General features: G+C 41.6%; 1 protein-coding gene across 1 annotated transcript; it reads left to right on the top strand.

Moving 5' to 3' along the window:
• Positions 1-16,191: 16,191 nt before the first annotated feature.
• On the top strand, positions 16,192-17,433 carry LOC124116120 (probable G-protein coupled receptor B0563.6). Its single transcript, XM_046477349.2, has one exon. The coding sequence runs from the start codon at positions 16,192-16,194 to the stop codon at positions 17,431-17,433; it is 1,242 nt and encodes a 413-aa protein (XP_046333305.2).

Raw genomic sequence — 17,433 nt, forward strand, 5'->3', positions numbered from 1 at the left:
TGAATCTGTATCAGATGAGTGCAGTTCTCAGTATGCAAGCGATGATGATCTAGGTGAGAAGGCTAGCCCTTGGCTTAGAAATTATGAGGTGTTAGCCCACCTTACTCCAAACAGAGACACATGTCAGATTTAATTCATGCGTTTGTCCATTTCTTCTGGATTACCTGGTTGTACCGACTTACTAAGTCCTGCCATAGATGTACACTGTAGGTAATGCAATGCCTTCATAACAGCATCCATGTCGCTTCAACCCACTCAAGTTGGAACATCTCCAGAAAGGAGTCAAACAGATGTTGGAGAATGACATCGAACCAAGTGACTGAGTGGAGTTCACCGTGCATCCTGGTACCCACGTCTGACAACAGCTAGCGATGTCGTGCCGACCTGAAAAGAGTCAACTCGTCATAAACAACTGGCTCATACCCATACCAAGAATTGATGACTGTACTGACATGTTTACCCTTTCCGCGAACACTTGGTGTCATCACTGATTTTCAATAGTCCATTCATATATGTTTCACAGCTATTTTGCCCTTTATGCCAAATGGAATCTTGTTTTGGTGGATAATCTAGTGTTGTGTGTCGATTCCCATTTTGAAACAATATGTTATCCCAGAAATTTGTACGTAAAAGAACTTAGTGTGAAACCAACAAACAACCAACAACTGGCATACAATCAACAAATGTATTACAAAATTAACTAACTTTGCAAATCAATACAAATTACCGCACAACAATTACAATGGCAGTACACACTAGAATGGTTGTATAATATTCAATGGCAATTCATATGATGGTAGTTGCCGGTATGAAATACGAAAAACAGAGGTGATCGAAAAGTCAGTGATAATAATATATATTCAACCAGCGGCGACAGTGGTCAAGCTTCCGAGACGGACATAGGCAGGGATTTAGGGGTGATGAGTAATCCACAGAGGGAAGCTAGCCCTGATGTGATGAAAAGGCTGAGAGATTTGATGGTCATGCTCTTCTCTCCTTACATACAGACTACCTAACTACTGGAAATTTCTACACAGTGACCTCACAACAAAGCATATTCCACGTGTTTCTATAACACACTATCACCGTCCACGGTATACCGGACCGGAATTTTACACACCACATCAGCATCTAAATATAGTAATTTCCTGACGAATTCTTACATTCCTGACGACTTATTACTGTCCAAACACAATGCAATGAGCGTCTACCGAATCCCAACAGAAACATCGTGACACATTCATTGTGAAACGCTAGAATACACTGCCATATAACACTAGACTGGCTGTTCTCTTGCATTAACAATTATATTATTATAATTATAGCATTGAGATTTCTCGGTATGGCTGGTAATTTCTGATGTAGTGGCCCAACCCACTAATGCGTTGGCCAAAAGGACAAAGTTTTTTGGGAAATCAGTGTAAAATTCATTCTCATGAATTCACCTTTCTTGAAAGTGACAGATTTTGAGAAAACATTTACGCTGGCAGTTGATGCAAGTGACCTCGGTGCTGATGGTGTATTATTACCAGAAGATACAGATGGCATCAACCACCCTTGTTTGTTACTTTTCAGCAGAATTTAGCAAGCACCACAAAAATCACTCTGTCATAGAGAAAGACAACCTTGCATTGATTTTGTCAGTGCAGCCTTTTTAAGGTTTATCGGGAACTATTGTGTATTCCATTCAAGTGTTTTCACACAATGCACTGATGTTTCTTCCGAAAAGAAGAACAAAAACGAGAGAGGTGGAGTTTATCTCGAGATCAAACATCAGGGGCAAAGGCGATGTAATTGCTGATGCCCTTTCTAGCGTCTTTTGATTGCACCAGTACACACGTGCTGTTTTGTTAATTATGCATGTATGTTTCTGATTGTTTAACATGTTAAATAGTGTCAAATGTAAACACTTTTATCCTTGAAATTGTACGTTTTAAGAAAGTTTTCACTCTGTTCAAACCTTCTTCCTTTGAGGAGGGGGGGGGGGGGGGGGGGGGAGTTTTGTGGTGGTGTATATTGTACATAAGCTTATATCTGATGATTGTTAGATTATAATAATTATATAAGAATGGCTAATAGAATTTAAGCCTAATTACCATAAACTACAACTATTTTTTACTCAGTGTCTGAGTGCGAAGAAACCTCAGCAGATTTGTCTCCTGCATACTTAAAAAATCTAATGTACACTCTCATACTCATGCTCTTTCATTTAAATGACTTTGTTGTATTAATGTCCATGTTCCACTGTGAGTGGTTGTTTATGGAAAAATAAACAACGTATGTATGGCGCTCATAAAATGTCTAACGTTCTGTTGCTCCACGGAAGCTCGTAAAATCGATACCTTCTTCAGTCTGTACAGTCGAAACTCCGCCCCAGCCCTTGACACCTGTTTTACCCTCCCAGTATAGAGAGTTTCGATGTGAATCGCTGAAAGTCAGTGATGACAAGTTGTTCTTGAAAAGGCTAAGCAGGTCCTGCCTATATAAAAATCATAAAATTTCATCATATTAATCAGATTTCTGCTATTAGAGAATAGGATATTTGGAGTTTGACTTCCGATTAAGATCCAGTTAATACTTCTGTACATATTCACGTTCGTTTTACAATGTGGCGTTAAACTGAAATTACTCCGTCCCTCTCAAAATATACGAATACGGCTATAGCCCCCTAAAACCACAAGTGTGGACGTTTAAGCCTGTGTAAAGGTCAATGTCCATACAAAATACTGCGGTTCCGGGAAGGTATTCTACTGACAAATTACAACATATTGATTTGCAAAGCTCCATAATATATAATGAATAGCCATGAGTAGACGCAAATTTAGATGTAGAACATCAATGTATCAATTAATTTATCCTAATACTCAACAATTAGTCGCTAAGGCGAGAGTCTCACACAATAATGAGCTACTAGTCTAAAGTAATCAATTAGGAACATCTGAACGAAATGGGCGTTACAGTTCTTCCACTTTCAACGCTTTCAAGGCTCTCAGTATAACATATACACGATTCCATATAATGTATAGAGACTATACATTTTTTCAGCTGTAGCTGCAAAAAATTAAATTCATTGTTATTAAACTACGAACGTTTCAAAAACACCTTACAACAATATAATTTTCATAGCAAACAATTACGTTTTACAACAGACTGAATCATATTTTTTTTTGTCCAGCATTTCTTCTGACAATATATGTTTTTCGAAAAATCCAAGCATATAACGTGCCTTTGCATGTGTTTGTGATGGATGCTACCTGTGGGGCTGGATACCCGCGCCTTTACCTAAACAGCTGGTATTATAACTATTTGATAATTATTCATTAACGCCTGCTCATGATATAGTCGGAATCGTAGAGCAGACTCTGCATTTTGCGGAGATTTCTTGTGATAACAGAAAGAGGTTTGTTGCATATATTTTACAACAATTAACATAAAGAAGTCTTTGAAGGGTGTTTAGAAGTGATACGCATAAGGAAGAGAATGTATTGATGTCAACTTCTTTTATATGAATTAACATAAACTGAAAACAAAACTTATGTATACATAAAATCTGTATGCCTTGTGACAAGTTGAAAGGTATTACCAATTTATTTATTGTCAAGTGTCCAATATGAACTCAGCAGTTTTAGACATGCAAAGAAGTTGTGACGAATTAATACCGTTTGCAGAACTTGACTACTCGTAACTTTCTATTGACCAATGCAGAGGCCTCGATTGTTTTACTTCCGTTCACGTGCTTTACAATGCGTCCAGTGATCTGAATGGCTATTTTGTTCCCTGATCAGCACATAAGATGGATGATAAATCAGTACAATGTTGCAGTATATAAAACCAACGATGCAATGTCCTCGATATACGAAACCATTATTATCATGGTAAGTGTTTGTGTTGCTAACAGTTCCTTTTCAACAACTTGTAAGCACGAACATACAAACTATTTAAAAACTGTTCTGATTCAGTTGTGATGAAATTAGGTTAAATTTTAATCTTGCGAAACAGACATAAATAGAGTGTACATGTTTGACAGATTCAGTATATTTCCCCGCGCTATATATTTTTGAAATGCTAGAAAGTGTTGGACAATGTGTAGGAAAATCAGTTTCAAAGAATCACCTCTATGTAACCAAATAGAGAAATACGTGAGCCTGGTAATTGCCCTTGCATCGCTTTCTTCATAATGAGCAAACTCATGATAGACACAATATTTTTTATGGATAACAACTTCTTTAATACTGTGAAAAGCGACGTTTCGGTATAGATCCTTATACCGTTGTCAAGCAAGACTGAATGAGGGACATAGTGCAGAAAATATATAGTAGGTAGAGGATTAACAGTAGAGGATTAACAGTAACAACAAAGCATACATGAGTGGGATAACATAGGTAGGTGTGGCAACAAAGGGATGATGCTGTCACAACACGATGGACAGAAAACACATAGCTAGAAGCCAATAGGGGCATACGAATATTTGGATGATTGGTCTAGATTTGATGAAGCTAAATTACCACCTATTGTAACTTAACAGAATCTAAAATAACTTAAGCTGATTATAAACATGCTGTTAATATGTGGCTGTAAGAATATTGGTGGTTATCTTGATTTAAGCTTAAAAACTGATGTACTATTACTCACTGATGTATTTGAGTTATTTAAAAAAGACCTGTTAAAATCAATATGGTTCGGATCCGGCATCGTACTATTCCAGTCCCGGACTCTCGTGGGATGCATTGTTGAAGAAGACCGGTGTAGAACTGAAACTACTTACTGATTATGATATGCACTTGTTTATTGAGTAAGGATTAAGAGAAAAGATATTCTGAGGCCAAAAATCAATTAGTAGAAGGATATGATTTGGCTAAACCTACTACACCATATTATATCTCGATGCCAACAATTTGTACGGATGGTCTATGAGTCAACCTTTACCCGCAGATGGTTTTGAGTTATGTGAATAATATTCCAAAAGATTCTGATAATGAGTACATACTAGAAGTTGACCCAACAGAGTTACATAAACACCTTATAGTTCACAGAATGTTAGCTTACGTAGAAAAACTCGTGCCAAATTTGATGAATAAGACAAAACATATAGTCCACTATAGAAATCTCCAGTTATATTTATCATTAGTCATGAAACTAAAGAAAATACAAAGAGTTCTTAATTTATATCAAAGTCCTTAGATGGAGCCTTATATAAGACTTAACACAGATTTAAGAAAGGTGGCTACTAGTGATTTCCAAAAGAACCTATATAAGCTCATAAATAAATCAGTATTTGGTAAAACTATGGAGAATCTAAGGGACCGTGCTCTGAAACGGTAGCATCAAAGGAAACCAATCAATAAAAATGGAACTGAATCCCTGCAACACGATCTAGAAAACTTTGAAAAGATTATACATGTTGATGTTTGTATTCAAAAATATATTGATCAACCTTTACCCCCAAATGACATACGCCAACCCGTTAGCAGCCTAATATAGAAATGACATTGACTGTAGTTGGTTGGTTGGTTGGTTTGTTGTTTTACGCCGCACTCAGCAATATTCCAGCTATATGACGGCGGTCTGTAAATAATCGAGTCTGGACCAGACAATCCAGTTATTAATATCATGAGCATCGATCCACGCAATTGGGATCGATGACATGCATCAACCAAGTCAGCGAGCCTGACCACCCGATCCCGTTAGTCGCCTTTTACGACAAGCCCAGTCGCCTTTTACGGCAAGCATGGGTTGCTGAAGACCTATTCTACCCCGGATGTTCACGGGTCTTGACGGTAGTTGAACTGTTCTGACTGTAGTGGAGGCCCGGCTCATAAATGAATATAACAGTACTTGGAATCTGTAAACTTTACTCCATTATCGTTTCTAGTGATTAGGTTTACAATCCTACATAGCAAGTGAAAAAGCTGTTAAAAATTGACGTTTAATCCCAGCTCCATTACTCTATGTGTTAGTATTTGACGGTCGTTCTCTAACACAAAAAGAACTTTGGACGCATCTGTACCATCACCACTGTTGTTTGTATAAACAGGTCAATAGCCCTGCAAAGATCTTCGGGCGGATGGATATTTCAGTGGACATTGTGCACAGAAGTGGGTAATTTACTGGAAGCACTTAGGGGGTTGTTAGACATTCGATAATTGCCACGAGTCTCATTTCTATGAAATAATCCGCCTCGCATAGCACAGCCTACGCTACCGAATCTTACGAGACAAATATGCCAATTGCGTCATTCCATTTGTCAAACCCTAGTGATAATTATGAAAGGAGACAATTTAGAGTCTGTACGTATGTAGCTTCATGCGTTATTTGGTTTGTAAAATAAAGTGAGTGAGTGAGTGAGTATGGTTTTACGCCGCTTTTAGCACTATTCCAGCAATATCACGGCGGGTGACACTGTAAAATAAAGAGTTTCCGTCCTAAGACATGTGGGTTTCGTCAGTGTACTACCAAATGATTAAATCGAACTCTTGAGAATATATTATTGAAGAAACATAAAAGAGGGCCGAGACGAGAAATATTAATTATTTCTAACGTCTGTCATATTTATCAACTCACATAAATATAGTTTGAGGGGCGTTATGGCGATGGCGTGGAAAAAATGTACTGTCTGGGACGTTAACCCATCAGTGACCCAGACATCGTATCACCCCACGCCTTCCAAGTTCGACAGAGGATACCACCCCACGTCTTTCAATGTTCATCAGAGGAAAAAAAACCCAGCCCCACCCAACTCCCAGCCCCACCCCCCACGTCTTTCCATGTTCGACAGAGGACACAAACCCACGTCTTTCCATGTCCGACATAGCATATCACCCCATTGAAATTGTACTTTTTAAAGAAAGTTTTCACTGAATGGGGAGGGTGTTTTATGGTGGTATATATTGTTTATAAGTATATTTCTGATGATTGTTAGGGGCAGAAAAACGAGGCGCTCATAAAATGTCAAGCGTTCTGGTGCCTCAAGGAAAATCGTTACCTCCCTCAGCCTTTTGCAGTCCAAACTCCATCAAGCTATCCCCTTGGTATAGAAAGCTCGGCTGTGATGATTTTATTGATTCACTGCCGGGACCGACTGCATAGTTCGAGACTTAAATATGGTTTGAGGGGCGTCATGGCGATAGCACTGCCCCCGTCTTTCTGTGTCCGACATAGCACACCACCCACGTCCTTCCATGTCCGACACAGCATACCAACCTACGTCTTTCTCTGTCTAACATGTCATACCACATGGCGTCTCTGTATGTCCGTCTTTCTATGTCCAACATAGCATACCACCCAACGTCTTTCCATGTCCGACATAGCATACCACCCTACGTCCCTCCATTTCTGACAAATCACACCAACCTACGTCTTTCCATGTCCGACATAGCACACCAGCCAACGTCTTTCCATGTCCGACATAGCACACCACCCAACGTCTTTTCATGTCCGACATAGCACACCAGCCAACGTCTTTCCATGTCCGACATAGCATACCACCCAACGTCTTTCCATGTCCGACATAGCATACCACCCAACGTCTTTCCATGTCCGACATAGCACACCACCCAACGTCTTTCCATGTCCGACATAGCATACCACCCAACGTCTTTCCATGTCCGACATAGCACACCACCCAACGTCTTTCCATGTCCGACATAGCACACCACCCAACGTCTTTCCATGTCCGACATAGCATACCACCCAACGTCTTTCCATGTCCGACATAGCATACCAACCTACGTCTTTCCATGTCCGACATAGCATACCAACATACGTCTTTCTCTGTCTGACATGGCATACCATATGTCGTCTCTGTATGTCCGTCTTTCTATGTCCAACATAGCATACCACACAACGTCTTTCCATGTCCGACATAGCATACCACCCAACGTCTTTCCATGTCCGACATAGCATACCACCCAACGTCCCTCCATGTCTGAGAAATCACACCAACCTACGTCTTTCCATGTCCGACATAGCACACCAACCTACGTCTTTCCATGTCCGACATAGCATACCAACCTACGTCTTTCTCTGTCTGACATGGCATACCACATGGCGTCTCTGTATGTCCGTCTTTCTATGTCCAACATAGCATACCACACAACGTCTTACCATGTCCGACATAGCACACCAGCCAACGTCTTTCCATGTCCGACATAGCATACCACCCTACGTCCCTCCATGTCTGAGAAATCACACCAACCTACGTCTTTCCATGTCCGACATAGCACACCAGCCAACGTCTTTCCATGTCCGACATAGCACACCACCCAACGTCTTTCCATGTCCGACATAGCATACCACCCTACGTCCCCTCATGTCCGACATAGCACACCAACCTACGTCTTTCCATGTCCGACATAGCATACCACCCAACGTCTTTCCATGTCCGACATATCACACCAACCTACGTCTTTCCATGTCCGACATAGTATACCAACCTACGTCTTTCTCTGTCAGACATAGCATACCACATGGCGTCTCTGTATGTCCGTCTTTCTATGTCCAACATAGCATACCACCCAACGTCTTTCCATGTCCGACATAGCACACCACCCAACGTCTTTCCATGTCCGACATAGCACACCAGCCAACGTCTTTCCATGTCCGACAGCACACCAGCCAACATCTTTCCATGTCCGACATAGCATACCACCCAACGTCCCTCCATGTCTGAGAAATCACACCAACCTACGTCTTTCCATGTCCGACATAGCACACCAGGCAACGTCTTTCCATGTCCGACATAGCATACCACCCTACGTCCCCTCATGTCCGACATAGCACACCAACCTACGTCTTTCCATGTCCGACATAGCATACCACCCAACGTCTTTCCATGTTCGACATAGCGTACCACCCAACGTCTTTCCATTTCCGACATAGCACACCACCCAACGTCTTTCCATGTCCGACATAGCATACCACCCAACGTCTTTCTCTGTCTGACATAGCATACCACATGGCGTCTCTGTATGTCCGTCTTTCCATGTCCGACATAGCATACCACCCAACGTCTTTCCATGTCCGACATAGCATACCACCCTACGTCCCCTCATGTCCGACATAGCACACCAACCTACGTCTTTCCATGTCCGACATAGCATACCACCCAACGTCTTTCCATGTCCGACATAGCATACCACCCAACGTCTTTCCATGTCCGACATAGCACACCACCCAACGTCTTTCCATGTCCGACATAGCATACCACCCAACGTCTTTCTCTGTCTGACATGGCATACCACATGGCGTCTCTGTATGTCCGTCTTTCTATGTCCAATATAGCATACCACCCAACGTCCTTCAATGTCTGACAAATCACACCAACCTACGTCTTTCCATGTCCGACATAGCACTCCACCCAACGTCTTTCCATGTCCGACATAGCACACCAACCTACGTCTTTCCATTTCCGACATAGCACACCACCCAACGTCTTTCCATGTCCGACATAGCATACCACCCTACGTCCCCTCATGTCCGACATAGCACACCACCCAACGTCTTTCCATGTCCGACATAGCTCACCAGCCAACGTCTTTCCATGTCCGACATAGCATACAACCCAACGTTTTTCCATGTCCGACATAGCATACCACCCAACGTCTTCCCATGTCCGACATAGCATACCACCCTACGTCCCCTCATGTCCGACATAGCACACCACCCAACGTCTTTCCATGTCCGACATAGCACACCAACCTACGTCTTTCCATTTCCGACATAGCACACCACCCAACGTCTTTCCATGTCCGACATAGCATACCACCCTACGTCCCCTCATGTCCGACATAGCACACCACCCAACGTCTTTCCATGTCCGACATAGCATACCACCCTACGTCCCCTCATGTCCGACATAGCACACCACCCAACGTCATTCCATGTCCGACATAGCACACCACCCAACGTCTTCCCATGTCCGACATAGCATACCACCCAACGTCCCTCCATGTCCGACATAGCATACCACCCTACGTCCCCTCATGTCCGACATAGCATACCACCCAACGTCTTTCCATGTCCGACATGGCACACCACCCAACGTCTTTCCATGTCCGACATAGCATACCACCCAACGTCTTCCCATGTCCGACATAGCATACCACCCTACGTCCCCTCATGTCCGACATAGCACACCACCCAACGTCTTTCCATGTCCGACATAGCATACCACCCAACGTCTTTCCATGTCCGACATAGCATACCACCCTACGTCCCCTCATGTCCGACATAGCACACCACCCAACGTCTTTCCATGTCCGACATAGCACACCAACCTACGTCTTTCCATGTCCGACATAGCACTCCACCAAACGTCTTTCCATGTCCGACATAGCACACCAGCCAACGTCTTTCCATGTCCGACATAGCATACCACCCAATGTCTTTCCATGTCCGACATAGCATACCACCCTACGTCCCCTCATGTCCGACATAGCACACCACCCAACGTCTTTCCATGTCCGACATAGCATACCACCCAACGTCTTTCCATGTCCGACATAGCACACCAACCTACGTCTTTCCATTTCCGACATAGCACACCACCCAACGTCTTTCCATGTCCGACATAGCATACCACCCAACGTCTTTCCATGTCCGACATAGCATACCAACCTACGTCTTTCCATGTCCGACATAGCATACCATCTCACCTGTTTCTATGTCCAACATAGCCTACCACCCCACGCCTTTCTATGTCTGATATAGCCTAGCACCCCACGCCTCTCTATGTCTGATATAGCCTACAGCCCCACGTCTTTCTATGTCTGACATTATTACCAGAGGATGCAAATGGCATCAACCATCCTGGTCGTTACTTTTCAACGGAAGTTAGTCAGCACCAGAAAAACTATTCTGTAAAAGAGTAAGAAAACCTTGCATTGATTTTGTCATTGCAACCTTTTTTTAGTTTTATCTGGGAATTAGTGCGTATTCCAATAAAGTGTTCACTTATCACGCACAATCCACTGAGACTGAGGCGGCGGAGGTTGTTTTTGCAAGAGTTTAATCTCGAGATCAAACATAAGGGGGCAAAGACAGTGTAATTGCAGATGCACTTTCTAGAGTCTTTTGATTGCATCAATACACACGTTGCAGTTGTGTAAATTATGCATTTACATTTCTGTTTTTATAACGTGTTTAAATGCGTGAAATGTTAACACTTTTATCCTTGAAATTGTACCTTTTAAAGAAAGTTTTCACTGAAAGGGGAGGGTATTTTATGGTGGTATATATTGTTTATAAGTTTATTTCTGATGATTGTTTGGGGCGGTCGGGTAGCCTAGTGGTTTAAGCGTTCGCTCATCACGCCGAAGACCCGGGTTCGATTTCCAACATGGGTACAATGTGTGAAGTCCATTTCTGGTGTCCCCCGCCGTGATATTGCTGAAATATTGCTAAAAACGGCGTAAAACCATACTCACTCACTCACTCACTCCGATGATTGTTAGGGGCAGAAAAACGAGGCGCTCATAAAATGTCAAGCGTTCTGGTGCCCCAAGGAAGCTCGTAAAATCGTTACCTCCCTCAGTCTTTTGCAGTCCAAACTCCATCCAGCTATCCCCTTGGTATAGAGAGCTCCGCTGTGATGAGTTTATTGATTCACTGCCGAGACTGACTCCATAGTTCGAGACTTCTCTGTGAGTTAGCAGATTTCCTACAAGGCATCAGAATTTCATATAAATATACAACGTTCACGCAAGAGAATAACCAGTATCGATATTCCCACGAAACTGATTCCATTGGGCATAAAAGTCAAAATAGCGGTGAAATTAACATGAATGGATCGCTGAAAATCAGGGATGACACCAGGTGTTCGCGAAAAGGGTAAGCAAGTTCTGCCCATCATAACATGGCATCATTTTGATCAGATTTCTGTTATGCGACTTAAAATAAATGATGACAGTAAAATATCAAGGATATTTCCGGTTTCAAATGCGATTGAGATCTGTGTCAAGATATCAATGTCCACACACAGTAAGGCGGTTCTGGGAAGGTATTCAACAGACAAATTACAACATTACGGGTGTCTAAGCTTCATAATAAATAATGAATAGCTCACGGAGTAACGGATAACAATTAGAATAGACGCAAATTTAGATGTAGAACATCAATGTATCAATTAATTCATCCTAATACTCAACAATTAGTAGCTAAGGCGAGAGTCTCGCACAATAATGAGCTACTAGTCTAAAGTAATCAATCAGGAACATCTGACCGAAATGGGCGTTACAGTTGTATGATGATTTTCCACTTTCAATGCTTTCAAGGCTCTCAATATAACATATACACGATGGAAATGGTTTGGTTTTGTGTTTTTCTGTTAATAGGGCCATTACGTACTAATGCTTTGAATTGACAATACAAGAGATGCGTCACCTCCTCCTCGCTCTTGGTAATGGATAACGTGGTTACACAAGTTAGGAAATAAAAAACGTCAACACCAGAGAACAATCAGTCTCCATGGGCTGCCCAGTCAGATTCCACTTGGCGTAAAGGCAACCTACACTGGAACATGGCTAAAAGCAATCAACCAGAAGTTGTTATCCATAAAGTTGTAGGTTTACTGCTTTCACCAACTTCTAGAATGCTGATCAAAACAGTGAGGATATCTCCTTAAAGCAAACAGTCATATCTGAATACTTCTGAGTAACATGACAAGCTCACATTCATGTATCTTAAACAAAGGTAACTGAATTACTGAGGGCGGCACGGATTTTGTATGGAGACTATGTATTGGTTCAGCTTTTGCTGCAAAAAAACCCAGATATTTTCTTATTAAACTATGAGCCTAAATATTTTTGTTTCAAAAACTATATACATTTTGTGGCAAACAATTACGTTTTTCAATTGTCTGAACCATAATTATTTTTGTCGAGCATTTTCTGAGACAATTTATGTTTTTCGAAAGATCAAAGCAATTGTTTGCATGTGTTTGTGACGGGTGCCACATGTGGGCGGGACCCGTGAAGATCCGGGGTAGAATAGGTCTTCAGCAACCCATGCTTGCCGTAAAAGGCGACTATGCTTGTCGTAAAAGGCGACTAACGGGATCGGGTGGTCAGGCTCGCTGACTTGGTTGATGCATGTCATCGGTCCCAATTGCGTGGATCGATGCTCATGATATTAATCACTGGATTGTCTGGTCCAGACTCGATTATTTACAGACCGCCGTAATATAGCTGGAATTTGCTGAGTGCGGCGTAAAACAACCAACCAACCAACCAACCAACCTATGGGCGGGATTCTCTCACCTCTACGTAAATATCTGGTATTATCACTATTTGATAACCATTCATTAACACCTGCCCATGATATAGTCGGGATCATACAGTGGACTCAGCATTTTGCATTTTTTGTGATTATGGAAAGAGGTTTGTTGCATTTACACAATTAACATAATCAAGTCTTTGAATGAAGTGATACACATAAGGAAGAGAATTTATTGATGTCAACTTGTTCTACATGAGGAATACAACGTTTCGGAGTATATACTTCATCAGGTGATTTCATCCATAATATTCTTCCTTAATTAACATTTACTAAAAAAAACCGTAAATATAACATAAAGATCTTTATGCCTTGTAGCCAAGTTGAAGGTATTAACAATTTATTTAATGGCAAGTCTCCACTATGAACTCAGTTTTCGTCATGCAATGAAGTTGTGACGCATTAATACCATGTGCAGAACATGACTACTCGTAACTTTCTCTTGACAAATCGTGTTGCCTCGCTTATTTCACTTCCGTGAATGTGCAGTACAATACGCCCAGTGATCTGAATGGCTATTTTGTTCCCTGATCAGCACATAAGATGGATGATAAATCAATACAATGTTGCAGTATATAAAACCAACGATGCAATTGAAACAAGATACTGCAAATGTCCTCGATTTACGAAACCAATATTATCAAGGTAAGTGTTTGAGATGGTAACAGTTACTAACAGTTTGTAAGCACTGACATACAAACTATTTAACAACAGTTCTGATTCCGTTGTGTAATCAGGTAATCTTGCGAAACAAACATAAATATGGTGTACAGGTTTAACAAACTTAGCATATTTTCCTGCGCAACTATCTCTGAAACGCTAAGATGGGGATGGACAATGTGTGGGAGAATCATTATTAAAGAATCACCTCTATGTAACCAAAATACAGAAACACGTGAGCATGGAAATTGCTCTTGCATGGCTGTTTTCATAATTTGCAAACCCATGTACGTGCTGTTGCGAACATTTTTTTCACTCTGAAATAGTATCCATACTAGTACTCTTTTCAGGGGACATTTAGAAGCGATAGTATATATGAAGGCGGGGTTTCGTTTTCTGTTAATCTTTCGATGCGACATTTCGGTACAGCTGTAAAAATCTAGTATCAGGACCTTGAACTGTCAAGCAAGTGATAACAATCAGCTGAAAGTAGGACTCAACCAAAGTTTTATTCAGCGTTTAATCATTGGAGCAGTCTTCAACTATCCTCTGGTTTCTATTGGTCAGAAGGCCAACCCTTGTTGTCTAACTACGCACCAAAAAGGGCCATTTATGAAAAAGGGTCCTTTTGTCCCACAATAAATGCCCCGTTCAAGAAACGTTACGAACCCTTTAAACTTGGTATAAATGACAATGAAGTATTCTGATAGCAAATAACTAGCATGTTTCTTCAGAACTAGTTTACTTGTATCACCACCAAAATGCAGTCCTCGGGCTGAAATGTCCAAACGGACGGACAGACAGACAGAATTGTTTATTTAAGTTTCATTCATGGTACAGTTGATAAAACATAGTATAAAATACATGAAAAATAAAACCACGACCAATCGCCCAGCGATTTATGAGAGACGATATACATATAGCTAAGACAATGTATAAACATTAAAAAGCGTTAAAATACACAATAAAAATTTGTTCTTCTTCGTATACTGGGCATAATAGAAGGACATGCAAACGTGTGAGTAAATGGACTTTCGGTAAGTGTTGTTCTAAAATCTCATTTTAAGGTATGAGGCCAACATGTTGTTCCATTGTTTAATTCGAGTGACGTCAACTTTTCTTGATAAATTTGGTAAATATAATACCAAGATAAATATCTTCAATTGCTGAATTCAATTTAAACTTTCCAAAGATTGATGGTTGAAATTACTGCAGAAAAAAATTCTGCCAGAAATTTCTGTAGAAAAAAATAATTCTGCCAGAAATTTCTGCAGAAAAAAAAAATTCGGCCAGAAATTTCTGCAGTAATGCATTTTCTGAGCCAATTTTTGAGCTTGTGAACATGTGAACACACTGGGACACACATTATTTGGATTCGTCTCCTCGAGAGCTTTCCAATGATATAAAACATGTTTTTGTAGCTCGCTTCCTTCTGTGTGGTCAAGTTCGGACTCCTGGCCATTCCTAAGTTGTCCCGCCCTGCCTTTTAAATGTTTGGACAAGAGTTGATCTTTGACACCAGTTGATTCAGGACATGACAAACCTTGTGGGTCACATACTTACTATGGAATCTAGAAGGGACATTTTTCGTGTTGTTGCCTTTACGAAAACAAGCAAAAGGTTGTCAAAATTAACCAATGTGACAATGTTAGAGACAGAATTTTCTTCGGAGAAATCGTCCAATTGTATTTTTTTTCTAAGCGAACACATATATTTTTGTAACACGTGAGAACAAATTATATGACAGTACACTATCCCTACTCTTGGATTTCGCTGAAGTGGTAAACATAAACAGCTTAAATGCTGGCATATTACTGACATAAGGTTCAGAGCAGAATGTATCCACCTCATTCGTATCCGGGGGACACGGGTGGCCCAGTCGTCTAAGGCGCCGCGATTCGCTGTGCAGAGTTGCGTCCCTTGGGCACGCCAGAAACCTATGATTGTGGGTTCGAATCCCGGTTCGCCCCGATTATGTTTGTAGGTTTGTCAGCACCATACTCGTGGGTTTCACCGAAGTGGTAAACGTCTGAGACCTGCATCACTTCGGGCTTTCCTCCCACATTAAGCTGACACGCCGCGATATAACTGGAATACTGTTAAAAGCGGCGTTAAACCAAACTTACTCACTCACTCACTCATTCGTATCCGCTCTTCGTCTACCCAAAGCTTACATTCGTTTCCTTCAATTTGTTAGCCAATAATGTGAGTCAATAAATGTCATTTTTTTCATTTGATGCTTTTTTTCAGGGGCTGTTCACAATGAATATTACCTTTGCCTACGCCGTAACAACAATACTTGCAGCTACCCTAACTGCAGATACTGAAAACCCCACAACGACTTCCACTCTCATTGAAACTTCAAATGAAACCACTGATGTCTTCAACTCCTCGGTTCTCGCGGCTGAAAACGAAAGCTCGACTCAAGAATCGGCACCATCTTCCCGAAGACAGACATACCAGCCATTAGTCAGCACTGAAGCGAAAGAACTCGTTCTCGATATCATCTACTGTGGACTGCTTCCTGTCGTCTGCGTGTTTGGAATTGTGGGTAACGTAATGAGCTTCGTAGTACTCTACATCCAGGGGTCGAAGGAACGAACCAACATCATCCTCGTTGCATTAGCTATATCGGACACACTGTTTCTAATAACAACGTTACTGCGAAAGGTCAACCACCTTGTGTCGAAGGTCGACAAGAATGCTGCATTCGACGTTAATATGATAATGCAAGCCCAAGTAATGATGCTGAATATGCTGTTCGGACGGATCACGAGCGCTCTCACCATGCTCATTGCCATAGAACGTTTCATAGCAGTGTACTTCCCTCTCAAGGCCCAATTCCTTCTAACGCCGACTCGCGTGAAGTTCGCCGTAGTCTTTTTGTATGTTACTCTTTGTGCCGCCTTTGCCCCTCTGCTCAATCTCTACAAAATCACCTATGTATTCAGTAAACGTCAACAACGCATTATTCCCTATATAAGAGTGACACAGTTCTACATCGACAACGCGGATTTCTTTGACGTCTACTTGGACCAGTTCCTCAACATCATGTTCCGCTACATTCCAATAGTGCTGGTGTGTGTCTTCACCGTTCTGGTTGTCTTAAGGATCAAGAGGAGCTCAGTCTGGAGACGGAAGACCTCCCAGAACGCTGACAAAACAAAGGATGAAGATCGAGTGACCAACATGCTGGTACTTGTGAGTTGTCTCTACATCTCCTGCCTCATGCCCGGCACAATCACTGTTACGCTCCGGTTCTTCATCCAAGGATTCAACTTTGTGGGGCGATATTCCAACTTGTTCAACCTAATGGGTGGCTTCATCTTATTACTGGAGTGCTGCAACTCCTCTGCCAACTTCATGGTGTACATGGCCATGAGCAAGAAGTTCTCCTCCACGTACAAAAGAGTGTTCTTGTGTAGATCCCCCCAGGCTCGAGGACTTGATGTCACAGCAAGCCAGAATACTCTTGCCAGCAGCTTGTCTACCATAGCCAAGTAG

This window comes from Haliotis rufescens, unplaced genomic scaffold, assembly GCF_023055435.1.
Source record: "Haliotis rufescens isolate VD_foot unplaced genomic scaffold, xgHalRufe1.0.p SCAF_4, whole genome shotgun sequence".
NCBI lineage: Eukaryota > Metazoa > Mollusca > Gastropoda > Lepetellida > Haliotidae > Haliotis > Haliotis rufescens.